Raw genomic sequence first — 25,578 nt, 5'->3', positions numbered from 1 at the left:
CACATTAAACTTTGTGGATTGCATTGTCAAATTTGTTTTGAATTAACTGTGAATTTTGACTTTTTGTTACAAATTTTTTGGTAAATATGGTATTTCAGAATAATTAATTGATAAATCTTTACCAAAATTTGTTTATCATGTACTTCAAAAGTGAAATTTATCATGTATGCTGTATAGATTTTGAAAATGTTTTGCACATTTCAGAATTAAACTTCCAGTTTAAGTTTGCTGAAAATAATAATTACATNCATACAGTTTTAAAAGACGAAAGTTTGGTAATTTCTACTTCCAGGAGAGTTAGACGTTCATCATACTTATGTAAATTAGACCACCAGTCAAATTTCAATGACAATTCTTCCAGTTTCAATAGTGTTAAAACGTTCCTCAAGAAAACACAATCTTCTGAGGTATTTGAGGAAAAATATCCTGCTATGCAAAATAATCGTCCAGTCCCAGTTAATTTCATTGTTGGTTCGCTTCTAGATCGACGACCTTTACCAGCATAGGTCGAAGCTTTACTGAGAGGTGCTGGTATACTGTACGAGACATTGGACCTAGATTTAAGTTCAACTCCTCCAATAATAAGTGAAAAGAACAAAATTAAAACAAAGTATTACGGTAGAAAAAACATCCTCAATAAGTCAATGGCAAACAGCTGTGTATATACTAAGTCGTAAAAAAACACGCCAAAAGCATCCCTTTTTTGTATTAATTATTGTAAAAAGACAATGTATGTTTGTTTTATTAAGTTATGACAACACAACACGGGCGATCTGCCTAAGGGGATGCCTTCCGGGAGGTCTAAGGGTTTTTTACTGGCCCCTATTTAGGTGGAAAAATAAAGGAAAACTCCACGTGGCCAGCCCCTCCGAGCGAGGCGCGAACCCACGTGTTCAGTGACAGAAACAGCTTGGCCACTGGTGGGCTGTAAAAAGACAAAAGGCTGCATTTTGAAAGTACAGATGTTTTCAAAATATTGTAAATGCCAATGAGTAAAATTTTCTTTCTCCATCATACACTACCTCCTAGACTTTCAACCATCAAAATTTAATAGTATCAATGCTCTGTAATTCAATTTCTCAATTTTTTCTTCAAAATTTGTTAGCAGTTTTTAATTTCTTATAAGTTTAATAATAATTGAACTAATTTTTTCCGATTAATATGAACAGTTATGTGTAATTTCAATACATGTTATGTGAATTTTATTTGGGTTAAAATTGAAAATTCAAGCATTCTAAAAATATACAGAGATAACTTTAACTCCTTTATTTTTTTCATTTTTCTTTACAAATGAATGTCTAATTAATCTTCTTTTGTTGGTGCTGACGTTTTTCCACCTCTTATACGACCCGTACGACGAGCAGCAATCAAACCAACCTAGAATTTAAACAGTAATTTAATAATTTATTCAAACCATTTAATATATAAAAGTTCCAAAAAATTAGCTGAGAAATTCTGTATCAAAATGCTATACCTAATATTATTATTATTTTATATTTCTTAATAGAAATGCAGTTAACAGTAACCTTCATTACATACTAGTTTGTCAGTCAATAACAAAATACTGATACAGTATATAATACACAAAATTTTGAAAAAAAATTGCATTATAGATATATGCTACATTAACATTCAGTAAGAAAATATACACAACAGAAAAAAAAAGTAAAAATATTTTCTTTCAATGATTTATTTATGTAATTAAAATAAATAAAACTAACCTTGCGACCGGCTGAAGCATCTCTTCTAACAGTCGAAGCCTTTCCAATATGCTGGTGATTACCACCTCCGTGGGGATGCTCAACAGGCTATTAATAGCAAAGTATTAAAATTAAATATCAATACAATGTTATAACTAAAATACTTTATTTAGTAATAGTAATAAACCATTCTTACATTCATAGCCACACCACGAACTTTGGGCCAAGAGTTACGCTTAGCTTTATACTTGTGATATGCCCGACCAGCCTTCAAAATAGGCTTATCGATCCGACCTCCACCAGAAACAATACCTAATTAAAAGAAAATATTTCATATAAATTTTTAAGCTATAAAGCATTCCAATTTTTAAGTACTTTATAGACAAATGTTTTTATAGAAGTGATTAAAAATGAGAAGTAAAATTATTATAAGCTATTATAATAAAATTGATCATCCAATCCAAGCTTAACTGTTAGGTCATCAAGGATGAAATTTGTAGGTAATAGTATTGCCAACCGTTGAGTCTGACCCATCTCAGGGTGCCTATGAATTATCATTGAAGTTTGGTGTTAGCAAACAAACAATATTAACTCATTTAGCTCATATAGGTAAAGTGAAAAAGTTGGATAAGTGGGTTCCACATGAACTGAATGGAAAACAGAACAAAACCATTTGGAAGCTTGCTTGATGTTGCTTTCTCAGCACGAATCTGATCCATTTTTTAATCGAACTGTCACTTGTAATGAGAAATGTATCCAATATGACAATCACAAACATTCAGCACAGTGGTTGGACAAGGATGAATCACCAAAACACACTCCAAAGTGCAATATTTATCAACAGAAGGTGATGGTGAGCATTTGGTGGTCTAGCGCAGGTGTGATCTATTATGATTTCATGAAATCTGGCTCATCGATCACAGAAATATACTACAACCAACTGGATGAAACGATGCAAAAACTTAAAGAAAAACAGCTTAGATTGGTTAATAGATCGACTCCTATCTTATTGCATGATAACGCTAGACCACACACTGCACAAACGACTGTGGCAAAACTACAGGAATTGGAGTTGAAACTTCTTTGTCATCTTCCTTACTCAACAGACCTAACCCACTGACTAACACTTCTTCCACAATTTGGACAACTTTTTAATAGAAAAACAATTTAATTCCGACAATGCTGTAAAACTGACCTTCCAGGAATTCATTGACTCTGGTCAGCCAGGGTTTTACACCACCAGCCTGAACAACCTGTCACTTAAATGGCAAAAGTGTATAGACAATATGGGTGTATACTTTGATAAATAAAATAATCCTCATATTTGTAAGTTATCGTCAACCAACTTTGCCTTTTTTTCCACAAATTTCATCCTTGACGACCCAATATTTTAAGACTAGAAATAAACATGCCTAACATAAATAATAAAACCAATATTTTCTGAATTTTTTTAAAATCAAAATTGAAGTGAAAAGCAACAAGACTAATTTTCTGCACAGAAAAAGCATAAAAAAAGGGAATTTTCTATGCATGAAATACATGATAAAGTAAGGGAAAAAAATCACATGATGCAAAACTACAAACCATTTTATTTTTCTCATTTTCAATGAATTAAACGTGAAACATGAAACGTGGGTTAAGTTAAACATAATGTAAATCTGGTAAATTATAACTATTTAGTATCTTTTGTTATATACAATATAAAATATCCAAACATTTAGTATATAAGAACTCATCATTTAATTTTGGAATTATTTCTACACTTTTTCCTGTATGAATTCCTGGGAAAATGTGTCAGAGTTGCATACTCTTTGAAATCTTGTGGTTAGCTTCCATAGTTCCTGTTGATCTCAATTTTATTTTTACATCTTTTATTTAAACTGTCTTTGACTATTATATTGGAACAAAAACATTATTTCTTGACAAGGCTCTCTATTCATTTGTGTTTATAGAATACTGAAGGAAGAATACACTAAAAATCTCAGAATAAACTTTACAGATGCTTCATGAAATGTGAAGCCAGTATTGTAATTGAAACACATTCTCCATATTCAAAGTAGTCTCATCTGTTTCTTTATACTTTTACAAATTTAAACTCCAAAAGGCAAATGCATTACATCTGATGTGGCACAACTTTCCAACACTTCTCCAAAACTGGATTCCAGAAGCAAATGATCCATGGGTATGGTGATGGCAAAGGATTACAGATCATGGAGTGTGTTTTGAGTATGATAAATCCTCACATGTAGATGAAAACAAGAAGAGAAAAATTTAGCATTATTCTGTAAATTAAATGATCAGCCCTTTGTGTGTTTATGTATGTGTACATACACCTGCACAAAAAATATTTATCCAACTTACCACAGTTAAGTATAATAAAATCTAAATACTTACCCACCATGGCTCTATTAGTTGACGGAACAACTTTCTTTGCACCAGATGGAAGTTTTACTCTTGTTTTCTTTGTATCTGGATTATGAGAAATAACAGTAGCATAGTTTCCAGAAGCACGTGCAAGACGACCTCGATCACCAGCCTTTTCTTCTAAATTACATATAATTGTACCTTCTGGCATTACACCAACAGGAAGAACATTTCCAACTTGAAGAGTTGCTAAAATTTAAATACTGATAAATATTTAATATTTAATTAAATTTTAAATAGACTAACGTTTAAAAATTCAGCAACAGCCTCTGTGATATCATAAGATCATAAATTAATTTTCTATCATCATTTTTAAATCAATAATATTTAAAATTAAAATTTTTTCACAAACCTTTTTTTCCACAGTACAGAAACTGTCCAGTATGCATTCCTTCTGCAGCAAGAAACAATTCTTTCTTCAATTTGTAACGATAGGGATCTCTGAACACTACTTGTGCAAGAGGTGCACCACGACCAGGATCGTGAAGAATTTCCTGTAATTTAGTGACCATCATTAATAATAATAAATTATACATGTTTTTTTCAAAAAATTATTAAGTGTGTTCAGAATATCAAAAATCCTCATTAATTTCTCAGGTTTCAAGTGTCTTATAATGTAATCATCATTATTATATATTTAAAATTAATACTTGACATAAGCATTCTTATAACAGCATACATGATAACACGTTATAATTTATCATGTGTTCTGTGGAAATTCATCCAAGCCAATATACTGTTACTTCTGTGGTGTGTTAAAAGGATGATAAATAGACTCAAAAAATTTTTTGTAAATAGTCATAATTCAATTTTTAATAAGCATTCTTAATTATATAAATTTGTATGATTAAAACAAAATTTCATTATATACATTCCTGATAATTTAACTGAAATCATTCAGTTTTGATACTTTTTTTTTTATTGATTTCATAACTAAACTTCTGATTTTAAGTATTAATAGTATTAATTTTATGTTATTAACAATAGAATCATAAGGAATCCACAATAATGCCAAACAGAGAGGTAGCTGCGCATGAAAGAATGGTGTATCTATGGATGAAATGCTCAAATGAATGCTGTTATTTGGTGACAATCTACAATTTCAAATATTCCTTGCATGTCTTTTCAAATATACTAAGAAAGAGCAACATGTTAATTGTTTCTTGTAGAGAGGCATGGTCAATAAGTTGATTATGACCGACCAGTTGATCCACTGACTAACACTTCTTCCACAATTTGGACAACTTTTTAATAGGAAAACAATTTAATTCCGACAATGCTGTAAAACTGGCCTTCCAGGAATTCATTGACTCTCGTCAGCCAGGGTTTACCACCGGCCTGAACAACCTGCCACTTAAATGGCAAAAGTGTATAGACAATATGGGTGCATACTTTGATGAATAAAATAATTCCTTATATTTGTAAGTTATCAACCAACTTTGCCTTTTTTTCCACAAATTTCATCCTTGACGACCCAATATTTTGATCATTTGTTATATTACAAATTTTTAATGGTCTCATTTATTCTAATTGGCTTTCTTTGCAAATACCTCTGAGAAATCTATGCCTTCAACTTGTGTTTTTATTCCTTTCTTTACCTGAGTTTATCTGAATGATCTTTCTTATATCATATTTCTCACAATCTAAATAATTTTGATAACCTATTATTTTAATTCTTTTGAAGACAAAAGTCCTTTCCAAAAAATAGGAACCACCATTTATTAACTTTGTGTTCCAGACATTACACTTTTGGTGACTGACCTTTTCTTTTAGGCTACTGGCCACCAAACAGTCCTTTAAAAAAACACAAAAATATCCAGTTAAAAATATAAACGTTTTTAAAAAACAGGAACTGGCGATGTTTGAACGTCTTCTATTTTCCATCATACCTTGCTGGGGTTGTTTCAGCTTTTATCTACAACAAAATAAGCACTGGTAAAATGTAGATGAAAAAAACATCACCAGTTCCTATTTTTTAAAAATGTTTATATTTTTAACTGGATATTTTTGTGTTTTTAAAGGACTGTTTGGCGGCCAGTAGCCTAAAAGAAAAGGTCAGTCACCAAAAGTGTAATGTCTGGAATACAAAGTTAATAAATGGTGGTTCCTATTTTTTGGAAAGGACTTTGTCTTCAAAAGAATTNTGTTCCAGATATTACACTTTTGGTGACTGACCTTTTCTTTTAGGCTACTGGCCACCAAACAGTCCTTTAAAAAAACACAAAAATATCCAGTTAAAAATATAAACGTTTTTAAAAAACAGGAACTGGCGATGTTTGAACGTCTTCTATTTTCCATCATACATTGCTGGGGTTGTTTCAGCTTTTATCTACAACAAAATAAGCACTGGTAAAATGTAGATGAGGAAAACATCACCAGTTCCTATTTTTTAAAAATGTCTATATTTTTAACTGGATATTTTTGTGTTTTTTAAAGGACTGTTTGGCGGCCAGTAGCCTAAAAGAAAAGGTCAGTCACCAAAAGTGTAATGTCTGGAACACAAAGTTAATAAATGGTGGTTCCTATTTTTTGGAAAGGACTTTGTCTTCAAAAGAATTAATCATAATTATCTCCATCGGACAAAAATTAAAAAAAAAAAAAAAAACTATTATTTATTAATTTCTTTAGTTTTAAACTAAAATGTAAAAAAGCACTATACAATTTTTAATAGTGTAGTTGTAGCTAATACTTGACATACAATTTTTAATTTTTATGTATTTTACTTTTTAATTATACTTTATTTCTTAATATGTGAATGTCAAACGTCACTTACAAGCTAGCGGTGCTCGATGTTCATGTTTTTGAGACGAAAACTTTGCAACCTCGCTATTTACTGGGTTTTAACAAACTTGTTATACTGGATTATGCACATTTTGCATTTTTGAAAGAAAGTCTCTGGTGCTTTGGGCTCAGGAGATTATTGTATGTGGAGAAACTGCGCAACATCAAATGAAACTTATAGAGCACATCTTGTAAGCACTTGGAAAGGAAATTCAGTCAATGTGACAAAGGTTCCACATCCAGATTGTTCCTCAAATTTAATTCAAATTTGGCTTTGGCAAATCTGTCAAGGTTGTCTCTCACAGTCATCAATATCTTCCACTGTTCCTCCTCCTTCATACCTTCTTCCAAACTCTGGATGAAATACTTTATATACTGAATGCAAACTCCAGCAAACTGGCAAATAGACCACTACTGTTTTGTCTAAGTTTGTGTTTCCTTGCACGCGGGTGTTGCTACTGTAGTGATTATCACTAAGTATATGTAATGTTGTCATTATATATATATATTTCATATTGTTGCGTATTGGGGTGTTTTGTAATTTTATTCTGTAAATATATATCACATCTTGCGGTGTGGTGGTGCGAGCCTGTGATTGGCCCCTGAGCTCTGACGTGTGTTACCGCGTCATGTATATGGCGTAGGTTATAAATGAAAGGTCCACGTGTGTGAGAGTACCTTTTTTCTCCTGGATCGCGTCCAGTCTGCAACAGAGGAATCGAGTTGGAATGCAGAAAGAAAGAGGAAGGAAAGAATAACCATGTGGAAGTGGAAATCAGCATAGAGAGAGAGAGAGAGAGAGAGAGAGAGAGAGACATCACACAGAGGACTCAACTATCATTGTTTTTGTAAGAATATTTGTACTAGTCCTAACCTAAAAGATTCTGGAGTGTCGCGTTGCGTAAGTTACGATTGCTTGTTTTTTTCATTCTTGTGTTGTGCAAGAAGGGACAACAGATTTCCCATCTACATTTTTAATTGTAAATGAACCTCAGAATTATATTGTTCTCTGATTAAATCTGTTTTGTATCTTATTAATTTGTACAGTCCTTATCAATCCTACCCTCACCTTCACACTGTTGTATTTTGGTATGCTACAGAACTACACTACATTATCTAGGAAACTATAGGGGCTACAATGATGATAAATATACCATTGTTATATCTCTCAATCTGCTCTACAAAATAAAGGTATGAGATTGTGTGAAGTTGCTCAACAGGAGTAAATAATTTATTTTTCTGCCCAATCTTTTAAAAATGCAGAGTTAGGAAAATGGTGCTGAAACATCATAGAGAAGAAAAAAGAGGGAAGAAATGGGTTCCTACTGAAATTTTGTTTTAAATTCCATGACTTTCCCTGACCAACTTTCTACAAATTCCATGACCCAATGTCTCTTACAGTATGACACATTGACAAAATAATACAGCATTTGACTTATTAGGAACATATGTTATAGCTTCTCCAACTTTATAATTAATTATTTTTTCTAATTAACAGTTATATCAGTTAAAATGAAGTAATTAATAAAGTATGAGAAGAAAACATCATCTCTGGCCTTGGAAGGTCAGTACTGGGTTAAGGCTGAGAGAATGGATGTCAGAAAGGCTTAACTTTAGGAAGCTAAGGGTGCAGCCGAAATGGCAAAAATAGCCTTAGTTCTGCAATGCAAAAGGCAAAGGAAAACCACTGCATTAACTTTCTCAGGAAATCTTTCATGGCTGTAAATCTATTACAAATGGCTCTCAGACCCCAGCAGCCCTTTAGTGGGCAGAAAGTGCAAAGAATCTCAGGGTTAACCATAAAAATCTGTATATGGAATGTCAGAAGTATCTAAGAAAGCGATAAAATTCATAACATAATACATGAAATTAACTAAATATTGATATAATGGAAATAAGCAAGAAGATGACCAGAAAGAGGAAAATGCCATGATTCAGAATATGTAGTATATTACTCCGGTAATGATGAACAACACCACTGGAATGGAAGTCAGGGTGATACTAAACAGAGCAATAGCAAGATCAGTACACAGTATAATATGACAGTCAGATAGTGTCATCATGACCAAATTGGAAGGTGATACATTCAGGATGAATGTCTTGCAGGTTTATGCACCAACTGCAGATAAAGGAGAGGAAAAGATCGAAGAATTCTACTTTTTGACAATTTTTGACAAATTCCTTGACTTTTTCCAAACACTAATGCAAATGCCTGACTTTCCAGGTGCGTAGAATCCTGAAAGTGCTAATCTCACAAAAAAAGTACAACATCGTATGTTCATTTCACTTCATTTCATGTCCTAAATATATATCTTGAACTATCTGTATGAAAACAGCTATATTTTTGGAAAGGTGCATCTTAAAATCTTTTCTCTAGTAATAAGCATGATTATCATATAAATCAAATACATGCATCATATGAAAACTGATAATTATTTTGTTATAAGTTAAAATAATTTATTTATACCTTTTGCTGCATTTAATTCATTCTTAAGTTTATCAGAAGTTTCTTTGCATTTATCCTGCAATAAAAATAAATTACAGACATGAATAATCATTTCTAAAATTATTATTTACTAAATTTATTCATTAGGAAATAAAATTTGATCATGTTTCTAGCAAAAGATTATAAAATTTTATAGCATTTACAGTTTTTAAATCAAAAAGAAATTAAAATATATGCTAAATGTTTCATAAATTTATTTATATCAATCTTTTATGATTATTTAAGTTTTGCAGAAGTAATAAAAAAAATATGAAATATCAGAATTAAAGGCTGTAATATAGAGTAAAACATCACTCAATGCCCACTCACCTTCACCCTACACTTTTCTCATTTCTTACTTGGTTATGGATAAGTGCAAGTCATTCTCACATTTGGTATGCAAAGTGACTAACATGAGTGTGCATACCAGGAAATGTGTCATATTTTTGTCATTTAAATTGTGACATAACTGCAGTCACCATAGTGGTGTAGTTGATTTTCAAGTGCAATGGAAAAATTCTTTTGATGTTAGACTTTTTATTCTGATTTGTTATTGGTATCTGTGATATGACCAGTCTTTAGGAGCATAATGCTGGAATTCAAATAAGGCTTTCTATGCTCATGTAAGAGAATTGGTGTCTTTATAATTGATAGCAGAATCTTCCTTTATTGCATTGTAAATTTCAATCATTTCAAAGTGCCATATGTTTGACTTGTGCATTGTCAATGTACAAGTTTTCTCTGATCTAGGTGGGTATGGGCATCTGTATCTAACACAAGAATGGACAAAGTGGTTGTGGCTTTTGTTGCATTCTTATCAAAGTTGAGTGCTCTTGGAGATATATACAGGGAGTCCCAAAAAAAATGTACTCACCCTTCAACTGTCCATTACTAATATATTAAGTTTTTGATTTAGGAGTTTATTGACATAGATAAAGTCTAATAACTTAAACTAGGACATTGCATGACTTTGTCATATTGTGATAGAACTGAAGCAGAGTTGGAAGGAAATAGCAATCCCTTGTTATTCACAGAAGAGGTGATTTTTATATGGTTCCTGACAAATATGAACAGGTAAACTTTGCATTAGCTGCTACAAAAGAGGCTACCCTCATAACTGAAGGCCACAGGAGACATGATCCTTGGTCAAGGAAGTGGGGGTAAAGAATGTCGTGTGTCATATCTTGAGCAGGGTTTCCCCTGCCCTTTGGGCACTAAGAGGCCTCTTTTATCAAGCCCATTATGGGTTCGGCAAGGCCTACAATAGGGTGGCTGGGTGATGAAGGACAGGGCCCGACATATCCGGACAGACCCCACGAAAAATTCCTGGGGGTTTTTCATCCCATCTGGATTCAATTCTGGGTCCCCAGAACAGTAGGTTGCCACCTTAATCACTTGGCTATCCAGCCGACTGTTGAGTAGGGTTGGACTTAATGATGGTTTTACTCATTATTAGAATTTACAATTTTTTATAAAACCCATCCCTACTCTCAATATTAAGCTTTTTGCCATTTTATAACAATTAAAAATGTAAACAATTTTTTAAATGAAATATCATAACAAATAGCAGCAGCAGAATTTAAAATGTTGCTGGGAAAGTTAAACAATTCATTGCTGGATTTTTTTACATTTAAATGGACCCCCATTATATTTCTGGATTCCTTGTCTCAATTCATGGAAAATGGCAAAGCTTTATCAAAATCTATCTAACATTTTGAGAACAAACAGAATTCTGTAAGCCTCAGAGAAGAAGCTTTGCTAACGCTCCACTTCAATTAAAGAAAATTTAATAGCATTATAGAAAACATTAGTCTTCTTTAACTGATATTTTCTATTTCTTCTATTGGACTGATAAAGAGTGAGTACATTTTTTTTGGGACACCCTGTATGTAACAATCTGGTGGTGGCTTGATGTATTGTAGCACCACCACCATTGTCTTCTAGGGGTGTACTCCATACAAGTCATGGACAACAGAATAGAAAATACAACTTCTGTTGGTGTTCTTGTTGTTCTTAAGCAACATATAAATTAACAATTCTTCAAATTCTAACTGGATGATTTATTAGTACTTAAAATCTCTCTAACCTCAAAAATTAGGCTAGCAATTGTCAAATTTTCATAAATGAAAACTTTCTTCAGAGTAGGCTGAAAACATTAGAAAGGTGATAATTTTGACAACTGCTGGACTGATTTCAAGGTAGTGAGATTTTATGCACTTACATATAAATTGTGGAATGCCTCTTGAATGTTAATGCTACATTGTTTATTCTAGCAATATCCCTATAGCACTAACTGTTGTTATAAATTATGATTTTATATTGTCAGGCTTCCTTTTCTTGTCTCTGTGTGTATCTAGTACTCTTTAATGAGCCCTTCTGGGTTGGTACCAATGTTGGTACCAGGCTGACCCAATGCTGTTGATATAATCAGTTCCTCCCTCCTGTTCATGTGACATCAGATAAATGCATGTTCATTCTCTTTATAAGGGATCTAAAACATGTCAGTTTAAACATAAAGGGATCATGTGAATGCACTGGTATGAAGACTGGCTAGTAGGATGGTTTTCAATATAATAGATGGAAAATCCCAGCATACTGATGTCTAAAAAGTGTATCTCCATGTGATGCACCTGTTCTAAATTCAATGTGAAAACATAAGGGGTGTTAAAAGCATACAAAAAATGCTTGCATGTCAGGTTTACTCCTCCAAATGGTAAGATCATCATCTACATATCTTGAACAAACCTCTATGTTATGTTTGAAAGGAGGTAGAATGTTGTCTTCCAGGTTTTCCATGACTAGTTCACATGGTGTTCATGAAAGGAGGCTATCCATGGGTACCCCTCTGCTTCCAGGTGTAATTAGGACAAATGGCATGTTAAGTTCATTGGTCTAAAATGTCCTTATAGTAAGTTGTTGGGGTCCAGTATGTATTCCAAGGAAAAAAATATAAAGAATACAGAAGCATGGTTCTACTAAACAAACTTTTTGGCCAACCCAATATTTCTGACTATACTATCAACAACCAACCAGCTTAACCTTTAGTCCAAATTTCATATCTTTACAATTAATTAGCTATATTATATCTTGAATAAAATCCAGCCATATATGACTAGGACATCATGTGACTTTGTTGTATCGCAACAGAATTGAGTGGTGCTGGAAAGAAAGAAGCAATCTGCACTTGTTAGGCACAGAAGAGATGATCCACCTCTTATGTGCCTAACAAGTGCAGGGATCCTTGTACCTGCTGTCCTATTTTCAACTGCCCAATGCTTGATGCTGAGTGGCAAAATTTAAAGATTATAATCAACTCTTGGGGAAAGGATTGGCCCTGTAGTTGCAACGAGTTGATCAACGAACGTTCCACTTATGTTTACTTCAATACTATAAACTTGCAGCTCTCCACGTCTCAACTAGCACCTCCTAGCAACATAAATACCGCCTCTTATATCTTATTCATATTGTTACGCAATTCCATTTATGTATTTGACCTTTCACATGTACTTGTCTTGTATATCGTGTTCCAATTCAACGTCTTGTATATAAAGTCATTCTTATTTGTTACGCGATCTCTAGTATGTAATTAAACTGCTTTGCATATCATGTTATGTATATAGTGCTCCGTATCTACAGTCCCGTCTTTTATTTCATACCTTGTATATAATTGATTTGTATCGAATATCATGTTATGCTATGTTACGCTATCAAATATCATGTTATGCTATGCTACGGCAATAAAGAACTTGAACTTGTACCTGCTGTCCATGGAAGAGATGATCCTTGCACTTGCTGACACAGAGAGGCGATTCAAGAACAAAGTAATTGCCATTGATTTCTTTGTTCTTGTGTTTTGTTCATTTTTTGTGCCTATTTTGTTATATGCATGCAATACTGTTTTATTTTTTACCCCTAAATTCTGTTAAACATGCTCAGTTGCACTTGAAAGTACATATTGTACATTGTCATTTTAATACCTCTGTATATCAGAAATGAAGTCATGGCCTCCTACTTTTTATTTAAATGGATCCTACTTACATTTTTGGATTCGTAATCGCAATTAATGGAATAGGGCAAAGTTTTATCAAAATCAGCCCATTGAATTTTGAGAACAAACTTAATTCTATAAGTCCATACAAGATGCGGTAGCAACTGTGCAACATCACATAACAAAGGCCACATAGAAGAGGTTTTGCTAATGCTCTGCCTCAATTACAGAAAATCCTCATTAATTAAGACTCAGACAGTTCAAAATCCTGTTAATTAATAACTGTACTTTTGTCCTTGCCATGGATATAGAGATTTACTTGTTAAAAAATTTGGTTAGTTTGAAATATGGCTACTTTGAAATTTGAAGTGAAAATTCTGTCCTAACTTTGATATGTGTATGCTAACTAGGTTTCTTTAGATTGAAGTTCCTCCATACTATTAGTGAACAAGAGACCAAGAACAACTCTAATCTTATCAAAATGTCTTTGCTTTTACAGTAACACATTTTCCAGTATCACCGTACCCATGGACTACTTTTTTCTTCCTCTTATCTCATAAAATGATCTCATATGGCTGGTTTTTGGGCTGGCAAGATTGGGCTACAAGTAGCAGATTGAGATATTTTATAGGGCTCTAGTCTAGTAGATTTTGGAAACTTCATACTTTTTGAACCATTTTAAAAATAATTTGGGCAACATTTCAAGGAATACTGCTTTGCATTTTATGAAACCTATCTGGAAACCTGTGAGGTTCTCACCAGACATGCTGTTTACCTTCACATTTATATCATTATTATTAATAATGAAAATAGTGTTCTGCATACATAGTTGTATTCTGTTTGCTTAATAAATTACACCAATTACATAGCATCTGGCACATTGTACAGACATATGTAAATCTTGGTTAACTCAAAATATGATAATTTGAAGTTGCAATTATTTTGGCCCTTAAATTTCAAACTAATGAGGATTTCCTGTATTACAGTAGAGCGTCGATTTTCCGAAAGTCAATCATCCGAAAGAATTCCAGTCGGCAAATTTAAATTTTCGCCAGTGCTGTGGCATTTCAATCTTTGGCTATGTCTTGGGCTACTCAAATATTTTACGTTTTTGATACTAAATTAACATCTGAAGTATAATTTTTTATTATTTTTATATTTTTCAATATATTTATTTTGTTTATACAAAATAAAAAAATAATTTTTAACGATACAATAGTCTTCGTTAGGCTTAACATTGACGAAAATTCAACGCAAAGTGACACGCAACGGAGAAAAATTTCGACATCGGATACGTTAAACTATTTTTTCGTACGTGAAATATCAGTTATCCGGACAACCCCAGTCCCCAATTGATTCAGAAAATCGACACTCTACTGTAGTTAACTCCAGTGCTGTAGTTGTGCCAGGATGTACCAAGGTGGTGCCCTGCTACTTTTTACTTTTTTTTAAAGCAGGACAAAGTCCTTGTTTTTTATGAACATCTAGGTTAGAGTATGATTTTAATTTTCCAAACTTTTCAGTTGTTTTAAACAACCTTCCTCAAGATAGAAAAACAGATTACAATTTAAAAATAAAAACAAAAGCTGTCCTTTGAAACAAATTGTATTTCAAATATTAATGCTTTAGTACATTGAACTTTAAACTGCATGCATTGGATTTCTAGATTAAAAATATAAATATACCAACCAAAGCCAAAAATCAACAAAGATGATAAACTTGAACACTGAAAATTTACGTGTGTTGAATTTAAATATAAATATATAAAAATAAAAAATGACATAAATAAAATAACCTTAAGAAATAACATATAATTTGTAAACTTATAAATGATAATATGTATGATATTGTCTACCTCTGTACTTTATCATCTGCGTTCAAATCTACTAATGCCTTCCACACAATGGATATCACATCACAGTCTTTATAATTTATTATGTCCCCTCTCAAGAATGCTTTGTAGATTTGCCAAGCTTCTACGTTAACTGTTATTACACTTTTATTCTGTACTTTTTGAATTATTCTTGCCAGATTCCAGTCTACCAAGATGGACTCCAGGTCGGATATCAAATAAGCTGCTAATGAGGTAGTAGGATTATTTTATTAACAAATGCAGTCTTTGTATTCTTTAACCCTTGATGTTAAGGACCATCTAGTAGTGTCATACTGTATTTTAAAAGTATAAGTGATAGTATTGTAGTTTAGGCTGCTAAATACAGTAATACCTCGACTTACACAAACCCAGAGTTATGCGATTTTCAAATCTCGTCAATTCGTCTTTTGTTTGAGCGCCACGCAACCCTTGATTACTCACTCCCCCCACACTATTGTTCAGCTTACATGTTTGGATGTGTCGCGTGGAATCGACGCATACCTACAATTTATTTTGTGTTATTTATTTCTGTGTTTGTTATATCTACTGAGACTTGAGAGACTCTACTATGTCATCCAAACGAAGTAGAACTAATTCTTCTGCATCAAACAAGAAAAGAAAAACTTTATCTTTGGAATGTAAAGTTAACATTGGGTACGTTCGTAAAGTCGAACGAGTTAAACGAGAATGACATCATCGCTATTTCTATTTCATTAGACTTTTTGAACGATTCGTTACTAACACGTTTAACTCGTTTGACTTTACAAATGTACCCATTATTAAAGACTTCGATACAAAAATGAAAATTTGTGAATTGGCAAAGAAGTTTGATCTACCAGAATTGTCGGTCAGAACAATTATAAAAGGCAAAAAAAATTCTCGAAGCTATGAAAAATGCTCAATCTTTAAATTCAAGCATCATTCGTAAATGTCACAGTATTATCGCCGAGATGGAAACAATGTTAAAATTATGGTGTAATAATCAAGTAAACATGAAAAATTGTAAAATAATATAGGCCTAATTTGTTATACATATGTATTATCTAAGATTTTATTAAACATTTTTTTCTAAATTATTGTTTTCTTTAGTCTCCGGCCCCAATTAAAAATTATTTTTATGTATTTATATGCAAAATTATACCCCAACTTACGCAAATTCAACTTATGCCGTTACCGCTCGGTCCCACCTATCGTGTAAGTTCGGGGTATTACTGTAGTTCATCCAGGTTGGAGTTAAGACTATGTACTGTGGCTAAAAAACTAAGAAAATTACTTTGTGCGCAATTTTTTGGTGCTGATTATGAATACTCAAAGTCATTTTTGGCACATTTATGCCATTTTTGCAGATATTGTGCCACAAAGTTGCACTTTTCCAATACAAAACTCCATAAATGGTGGTGATTCAAATCAGGGCACCAGTTAGCACCCTGGCACTTTTTAATTTATGACTTCACTTCTGATGAGATCCTTTAAAAAGTTACCATAAATATATATTTTCTAACACAGATAAATAATTTTATTTTACAAAATATAAAATAAAATATTAATGAGTGATTATTTATTGAGAGATCATCACAATGCCAAGCTGAAATTTTAAATTATATTTTAAAAATTTATTTCATTTAAAATATACGCTCTTCTCCTCAAATTAGAAGTATCTTGTTCCTGTACATCATACTTTTCTTTTAACAATAGAGTCATACCTGTCATCTATTAACTGTTTTCAGGGGAAAACTTGAATTGAAATAACACGACTTCCAATACAAACAGGAAATTCATATATAGTCAATCAGGGCCTCCTGCACCCGAGATTTCCATATCTGGTCTTGGATTTCATGTATCTAATTCCATTCTCCAGATTAAGGAGAGACAGACGGACAGATAAACAACTGGAAATTTATAGGTCTACAATTTTTTTCAAATTTCAGCCCAATTAATAAAAGTATATCATCCTTCCTGTGTACACGTATACACTTATAAATAAAAAATCATTTTGTCCATGTCATGCTATTCCTTCAATAAATAACCACCAGCTGTGTATAGATCAATCCATTTGATAACACCTGGAAACATTAAAAGTCATTTCGCTGGTGTTTAAGTTANCCAACTTACGCAAATTCAACTTATGCCTTTACCGCTCGGTCCCACCTATCGTGTAAGTTCGGGGTATTACTGTAGTTCATCCAGGTTGGAGTTAAGACTATGTACTGTGGCTAAAAAACTAAGAAAATTACTTTGTGCGCAATTTTTTGGTGCTGATTATGAATACTCAAAGTCATTTTTGGCACATTTATGCCATTTTTGCAGATATTGTGCCACAAAGTTGCACTTTTCCAATACAAAACTCCATAAATGGTGGTGATTCAAATCAGGGCACCAGTTAGCACCCTGGCACTTTTTAATTTATGACTTCACTTCTGATGAGATCCTTTAAAAAGTTACCATAAATATATATTTTCTAACACAGATAAATAATTTTATTTTACAAAATATAAAATAAAATATTAATGAGTGATTATTTATTGTGAGATCATCACAATGCCAAGCTGAAATTTTAAATTATATTTTAAAAATTTATTTCATTTAAAATATACGCTCTTCTCCTCAAATTAGAAGTATCTTGTTCCTGTACATCATACTTTTCTTTTAACAATAGAGTCATACCTGTCATCTATTAACTGTTTTCAGGGGAAAACTTGAATTGAAATAACACGACTTCCAATACAAACAGGAAATTCATATATAGTCAATCAGGGCCTCCTGCACCCGAGATTTCCATATCTGGTCTTGGATTTCATGTATCTAATTCCATTCTCCAGATTAAGGAGAGACAGACGGACAGATAAACAACTGGAAATTTATAGGTCTACAATTTTTTTCAAATTTCAGCCCAATTAATAAAAGTATATCATCCTTCCTGTGTACACGTATACACTTATAAATAAAAAATCATTTTGTCCATGTCATGCTATTCCTTCAATAAATAACCACCAGCTGTGTATAGATCAATCCATTTGATAACACCTGGAAACATTAAAAGTCATTTCGCTGGTGTTTAAGTTATAGTTCAATTTGTATACCAAATAATATTTATAAATGAAAATATATTAATTTGATACTTTAAAATATAATTTAAGTTTCACTTTTAAAATCTGAACTAATTTTTAGATAAGTTTATATCTTTTCCTTAAAAATAAATATTTGTATAGATAATGATTTTATTATTAATTCTTATTAATGTTTCATGCATGATTTAAAGAGAGGAAAGGATAAGATTGGGTCAAAGTTCAATAATAATACAAAATTATAGATTATTTTTTAAAGAGAAAAATTTAACAATGTGCAAGTAATAACTATCAAATTTGAGACAAAATTAAAATTGACTTTAAACTAAATTTAGAAAACAACTCAGCTTATTTTAAGAAACAAAAATTGATTTTATTTTTAAATTTAACAACAAAATTCAATTAGTACTCATTCAATTAATTCTCTTAAGTGTTTTTTAATATAAAAATTAGCTTTATTATAAAGAAAAAATGAAATATACTCATTCATTAATTAGAATATTAATTAAGAAGTTCATATTCTAAAAAATAAAATGAAAACAGGGATGATGGAAGAAGAGAATGAAAAGAGAAAATGAGAAGAATGGCTCAGGGATGTTACAAGCATGTCTTTGAAGTGTGATGAAAGGCATTCTCTCAATCATATCAATATTTAAAGGCTAAAAATGTACTTACGGGATCTAACTTCAAAATTCAAATCTGATCCTCAGAAATTTTTATAGTTTGTTCTTTTCATAATGTGCCCTCCTCTATGATGAATAGTTAAAAAAAGAAAAATTATATATTTTTGAAATATAAAGGAGAACCAAAGTCAGTTAACTTGGATAATTTTAAGATTGGTTAAAATTAATTTGGAACAACTATATGATTTGGCTGCTTCAATAAAAGTATATGAATTATACCGGTACATACTTTTGAGTACAATTTATAATAAAAATAAACATATATCCTGGAATTAAATACAACTTTATGAAAAATAATATCCTGTTTACAAAACACTGTAAGTGAAGTGGAACAAATTCTTCCATTATATTTAATATATATATATATATATATCAAAATAATATTAAAATTATTGTCCTAATTTTTTTAAAATATTTTGAATAAGTACAGAAATAACAAAAAGATTTTAAATCTTCATAAAAAAAATGACAATAAGAAACCAAAATATTTGTATTTTTTGTATTAAAGCTTTGTGCTATCTTCCTGAATCTAAGTATGAATTATAAGTAGATTAATCATAATCAGGGTAAAATTTTAGAAATACTTATAAAATAGAAAATAAAAATGTGTATAAAATAAAATTTGGTGTTTTAAAAGCATTTTTTGCTTCTTTACTTGCAACATGATAAATATAAATGAATGTTAGCATCCTTTACATAAACTAATACAAAAATTGTAGCAACTTATTGCATTTACAACTATATTATGTAGACATAAACATTGTTTAAATTGAATTTTATCTAATTCAGTGGTTCCCAATTAGTGGTATGCATACCCATGGGAGTACGCGAAATTGCGTGAAGGGGTACGCACGGCAATCTAAAATCGGTCGATTTAAAATTTAAATGCATGAGTTGAAGCAATCAAAAAAATAACGGGGGGGACCATCAAAAATTCGGCAATTTACAACATGATGTCGAATGCACAAATTCATTTATTTATAACTAAAAATATTCTCGAAATTTCGTTAAAAAATGCATTTGCGACAATACCTAAATGAAATTCTTACGCAAGAAACAAAAAGTGTACAATTAACACAATTTGTGTTAATTGTACACTTCTTGTTAATTGTACAATTAACAAAAAGTTATTGCTGCTTTAAAAAGTTATTAACAAAAAGTTATTGCTGCTTCACTGACACTATCATCGTGTCAGCGAAGCAGCAATAAAATATTTACTACCATTTTGCACAACATACCTCTGCGAGAGCGGATTTTCGGCCGTGACAAACACGATAACTAAACATTGTCACCGACTTCAACTCGAAGATGACTCAAGACTGAAGCTGACCAAAAAGCAACCAGATTTTACAAAGTTGTGCAAAGAAAATCGTGCACATTTGTTGCATTAAAATTAAATAACCTTATGTTATTTTCATTATTATTAGAATTGTATTTTAAAGGTAATAAATGTAAAAAAAAAAAACTTATTCTATCACTAGCTGTCTACCCACAGCTTTGCTTGCATTATATCGAATTTTCTCGTGGGAGTAAGATATTTTCTCGCAGTAAAATGTAGCCTATGTCCATCTCCAACATGTAAGCTATCTCTGTGCCAAATTTTATTAAAACCTGTTCAGCGGTTTAGACATGAAAAGGTGACAGACAGACAGCATTATCTTCGAATTTATAATATTAGTATGGATTAATATGAATTTTTGGTATAAGGGGTACGCGAGTTTGACTAATTGGGAACCACTGATCTAATTTAAATGATTCTTAGTCATAGAATAGATATTCTTTGTGAAATGCATTGTTATAATCTCTTTATATTCAAAACTATTATTCTTATGGCAATTAAATTGTGTATACAAGTATCCATCAGTCAATTAGTATATCATACATTTGGTAAAATTACTGCTTGACCATCACCTAAGAACATACAATACTAATATCCAGTTTATTTAGCATGCTATTTTATAATATATGAACACACCTGAATTCTACTTGCTGAGTTTTTTCTCTTTATTCAAACGTTTTCAGCCTATTTTGATAGGCTATCCTCAGGTTTTCCTTTATCGTTCCAAAATGGAATCATTCGGAAATGGAATCCAAATAAAGAATAAAGAGAAAAAACTCGGCAAGTAGAATTCAGGTGTGTTCATATATTATAATTAATATTGCTGAGAAGGAGAGAGATAGTGCTATTTTATTTGAAATTACAATTGAAAATTCTAAATTTATTAAAAAAAAAATGTGAAAATTACATCAATATGTAAACCAAATTGCATCCTTTACACAACAATGCTATTTTTTTCATTTGTAATTATTATTTATACTTTTTCTTTACAAGCACTAAGAGAACTTTTTTTCACATCCACCAAGATTCAATCACTTGAACAGACCCCCCATGGTGGGCTTGGCCGGTGTCAATCTACCCATAAAATTTCAAATAATAGTAAGACTCAAATTGGTATTGCCACTTGGCAGGAAATTTCTCCGATTGCAAGGAATTTGATTCCCACAGGAAAACTGCAGGCGTTGAGGAATCGGTGAGTACTCGCAAATATTTTACGAAATAACAGAAAAACTCAATTTTTTGAAAATAAAATCAGAAAACTCCATCCAAAATTTTAAAAATTAATTTAATTAGGGACACAACGGAATAATCTGAGTTTCGGGACTTATGTGGACAATGGCCAAGACAGCCGATTCCCAAACAGTTCTGGAAAGAAAAAGCCACAGATTCCACGTCTCTGGCTCCCGACCACATCGAAACGCCATGGCCCACTCTCCGGTTAAGCAGATGGGGAAAAACGGATCTTGGCTGAGAAGTCCAAGAATTAAAAATTTTCAGAAATTCTGGAAGCATCCGTGAGAGTCTGCAACCATAATTCCCGCAGATCTCTCCAGAGGCAGAGAGTGGCAGAAACTGACCGATTGCCAACCCGGCGTTTCGGAGAAGGCCTGGTGGCGGCACCAATCCAAAGTCGGTCTCTGTGGGCCAACGTTTCCACCGTCCCGACCGTTTGATCGTCCACGCAACAAAACTAGATAAAATCAATCGCAGCCTTCGATAAACAAAGGAAGATAAAGACAAACGATAAAGTGTAGGTAAGTGTAGGTAAGACAAAAATAATATATAAATCTCACTTACGGCATCGTTTTTAAGAGTTTCAATCTGGGAATTTGCTCTATTAATTGCTTCTTCTTTTTGTCTCAACTGATTAGAAAGTTGATTGACTTCCTCTTCTTTCTTAGATAATGTATTTTTATTTTGTTGTATGAGATCGAGATTCATTTGAAGTTTACTGTTAAGTCCTTCGTTTTGTTTAATTAATAGATCAGTTTTACTAGAGCTGCTTCGTAAGTTCTCTTCCACGTTTAATAAATTCTTCTGAAGGATATTAAAACGAAACGACAGATTCCAATAACAGTAACTGACGATAATCAATGCGATAAACAAACCACAGATGATAAAAGGTGGGCTTCTACCACTGAAATGTGGCCGTAATTGTCCTCTGGTTATACCGTTTGTGGACGATCCCATCATTTGTCGTTCGTAGCAACCAGTTTCCGCTAGAAATTAACGAGTTAAACTGACATCGCCACTACCTCCCATCTATTTTTGTAAACAAAGTTTTTACGGACGTTGCCAGCTAATGATGTCGCAATTTTATCCTATACACTATTTTTTTAAAATCGTGCATTTAATTTTAAAATAATTTTATTTATATATACATTATCAAATTAATTAAAATATTACTTTATATTTTTAAAAATGAAGGTCAATTTTATATTATTATTTTTTGAACTCAACCTTAGAATTATGAATTACATCTTTGTAACTGCTCCGTCACGGATTTTACGACCCGACTGGTTCGATTCCGAATCTCCCGGAGCGATATGTTGCCATCATTTTATTACCGCTCGGATATCCGACCGTCCTCGGATCCGAATTAGGATCGACTCCAGGACGGTAAGCCGATTTCTTTATCACTTCGACTAACCGGACGGTCGAATGGCCGAGACGGTTAAGAATCAGCCTACCGCTCTGAAGGATCCGAGAACCAATCCGGACGAGCTAACCCGGAAATTTTCGTAGTCGGTAAGTCCCATACACGTCGGAGCCCGTTCTTTACCATCCGGTCGTTTCCGTTGCTTGCCAATCGATCTCACGATAGAAAAGTAGGATTTAAAACACAAGGGACACCTCGACCGATCTGTTATATAATTCATATTATTATTTAGTGACATTTATATTGCTACTAGTAGCCCGGGACGCCCCCTAGTGGGCGTTGTTTACAAATTTCCATGAAGCACGGTTCCTTTGACTTTTTTGTTCCTATCAATATGCTCTNGTATGAGATCGAGATTCATTTGAAGTTTACTGTTAAGTCCTTCGTTTTGTTTAATTAATAGATCAGTTTTACTAGAGCTGCTTCGTAAGTTCTCTTCCACGTTTAATAAATTCTTCTGAAGGATATTAAAACGAAACGACAGATTCCAATAACAGTAACTGACGATAATCAATGCGATAAACAAACCACAGATGATAAAAGGTGGGCTTCTACCACTGAAATGTGGCCGTAATTGTCCTCTGGTTATACCGTTTGTGGACGATCCCATCATTTGTCGTTCGTAGCAACCAGTTTCCGCTAGAAATTAACGAGTTAAACTGACATCGCCACTACCTCCCATCTATTTTTGTAAACAAAGTTTTTACGGACGTTGCCAGCTAATGATGTCGCAATTTTATCCTATACACTATTTTTTTAAAATCGTGCATTTAATTTTAAAATAATTTTATTTATATATACATTATCAAATTAATTAAAATATTACTTTATATTTTTAAAAATGAAGGTCAATTTTATATTATTATTTTTTGAACTCAACCTTAGAATTATGAATTACGTCTTTGTAACTGCCCGTCACGGATTTTACGACCCGACTGGTTCGATTCCGGATCTCCCAGAGCGATATGTTGCCGTCATTTTATTACCGTTCGAATATCCGACCGTCCTCGGATCCGAATTAGGATCGACTCCAGGACGGTAAGCCGATTTCTTTATCACTTCGACTAATCGGACGGTCGAATGGTCGAGACGGTTAAGAATCAGCCTACCGCTCTGAAGGACCCGAGAACCAATCTGGACGAGCTAACCCGGAATTTTTCGTAGTCGGTAAGTCCCGTACGTGTCGGAGCCCGTTCTTTACCATCCGGTCGTTTCCGTTGCTTGCTAATCGATCCCACGATAGAAAAGTAGGATTTAAAACACAAGGGACACCTCGGAGACAGAAAAGACATCTCGACCGATCTGTTATATAATTCATATTATTATTTAGACACATTTATATTGCTATGTAGGCCTACTTAATACAATCGCACTTAATTTAAACGATCTTTGTATCGTGGAAAACACCATGGATGGAAGAGAATGACTGGTCTGCATCTTCCCAGACATTAATCCTTGAAGATTTCTTTTCACGGAGCTATGTCGAGGAGTGTTTCGTATTAACCCATAGACTTTGGAGATGATCGAGACATCTACCAGGTGCAAAATCTTGCTATTCCGAAAAACGTTCTTCAAAGTGTGACATTAAATTTTAGTAACAAATTGAGAAAGATCGAGAATGAAGTCGAGGACAAACATATTAAACAAAGGCTTTAAATCAGGGCTGTGGAGTCGGAGTCGGAGTTGGAGTCCGTAGATTTTTACGCGACTCCACAGCCCTGCTTTAAATACTAATTTGAATGATATGTGACTAAAATTTGTTAGCCTCGACACGGTGGCGTATCCGGGATTTTGAGAATATGCACGTTGCTCCCTATCGTTTTTTGAGACATGTTACTTAATATTTATTTTACAATTAGCTTAGGGTGCGTTTACTTCTGAGCTAGCAGCGCACCGGAAGTGACGTCATTAACACGTGTATTCGTGCTTACTTGTCCAGTTCGAAAGTAAACGCAAATGCTAACAAGAAATATGGCGGTTTCCAGCATTGATAATATTGTCAAAACTGCTATTTTAAATCTTACATTACAATTAGAATTACTTGATTCTGAATCGGACGAGGATAATTTTATTATGGATATAATCATGGAAAAAATGAAAGAAGAAAAAAGAAAAACAAGATCCATAAGAAAGATAGAAACCTTTATTGAAGAGACGGTACCTTTTTATAACCTAACCGATTTTAAACATTTTAGACTTACAGCAGAATGTTTTGAAGGTTTAAAAAAAAAAAAAAAGTCCAATTTTAGACACAAAGGGAATTACTGACCCTGGAAGATGACCTGTGTCTTATCAAAAGCAGCTTTTATGCTGTTTATGGACATTGGCAAATCCAGAATCATTCAGGTTGGTTTATAACATACTAGCTTACCCGTCGCGCATTGCTGCGATCTCAGAAGAAAGGAAATTCAAGCAAACTCGTAATGATAAAATTAAATTTACATTTCATCATTTTTATTGAAACTTATTATTATTATTATTATTATTCATTTTCATCGGGAAAACATTTCAAAGTGTCGTTTCAATTCTATTTATTTATTGGAGTGTTTGTGGATACACGATATTTTTTGTTTTTCCGTCT

General features: G+C 32.7%; 2 protein-coding genes across 3 annotated transcripts in view; both read right to left on the bottom strand.

Moving 5' to 3' along the window:
• LOC111629263 (protein CASC4-like) overlaps positions 1-22,627 on the bottom strand; it is a 35,005-nt gene extending 12,378 nt beyond the window's left edge. Inside the window, exons 1-2 of one of the 2 annotated variants that reach the window (XR_002757304.1) lie at positions 22,136-22,627; positions 9,373-9,427 (exon numbers count right to left, since the gene is read on the bottom strand). Coding sequence is in view for 1 of the 2 variants with exons in the window: in XM_023373145.1 (XP_023228913.1) it covers positions 9,373-9,427; positions 22,136-22,531 (451 nt within the window). In the remaining variant the exon portion in view is untranslated. The remainder of the gene's footprint in view (positions 1-9,372; positions 9,428-22,135) is intronic. The other variant, XM_023373145.1, reaches the window with a different exon arrangement.
• Positions 1,244-4,651, bottom strand: LOC111629261 (60S ribosomal protein L8-like). The gene is made up of 5 exons (XM_023373144.1): positions 4,477-4,651; positions 4,095-4,313; positions 1,897-2,012; positions 1,722-1,808; positions 1,244-1,377 (listed from the first exon to the last, which is right to left on the bottom strand). Exons 1-5 carry the CDS (start codon positions 4,637-4,639, stop codon positions 1,303-1,305), a joined length of 660 nt encoding a protein of 219 aa, XP_023228912.1. The 5' UTR covers positions 4,640-4,651; the 3' UTR covers positions 1,244-1,302.
• Positions 22,628-25,578: the final 2,951 nt, after the last annotated feature.

The sequence above is a fragment of the Centruroides sculpturatus genome, unplaced genomic scaffold (genome assembly GCF_000671375.1).
Source record: "Centruroides sculpturatus isolate CEXI.00-Female unplaced genomic scaffold, Cexi_2.0 scaffold514, whole genome shotgun sequence".
Lineage (NCBI taxonomy): Eukaryota > Metazoa > Arthropoda > Arachnida > Scorpiones > Buthidae > Centruroides > Centruroides sculpturatus.
Note: the sequence above shows the minus strand (reverse complement) of the source record. Positions and strands in the feature narration are given on the sequence as shown.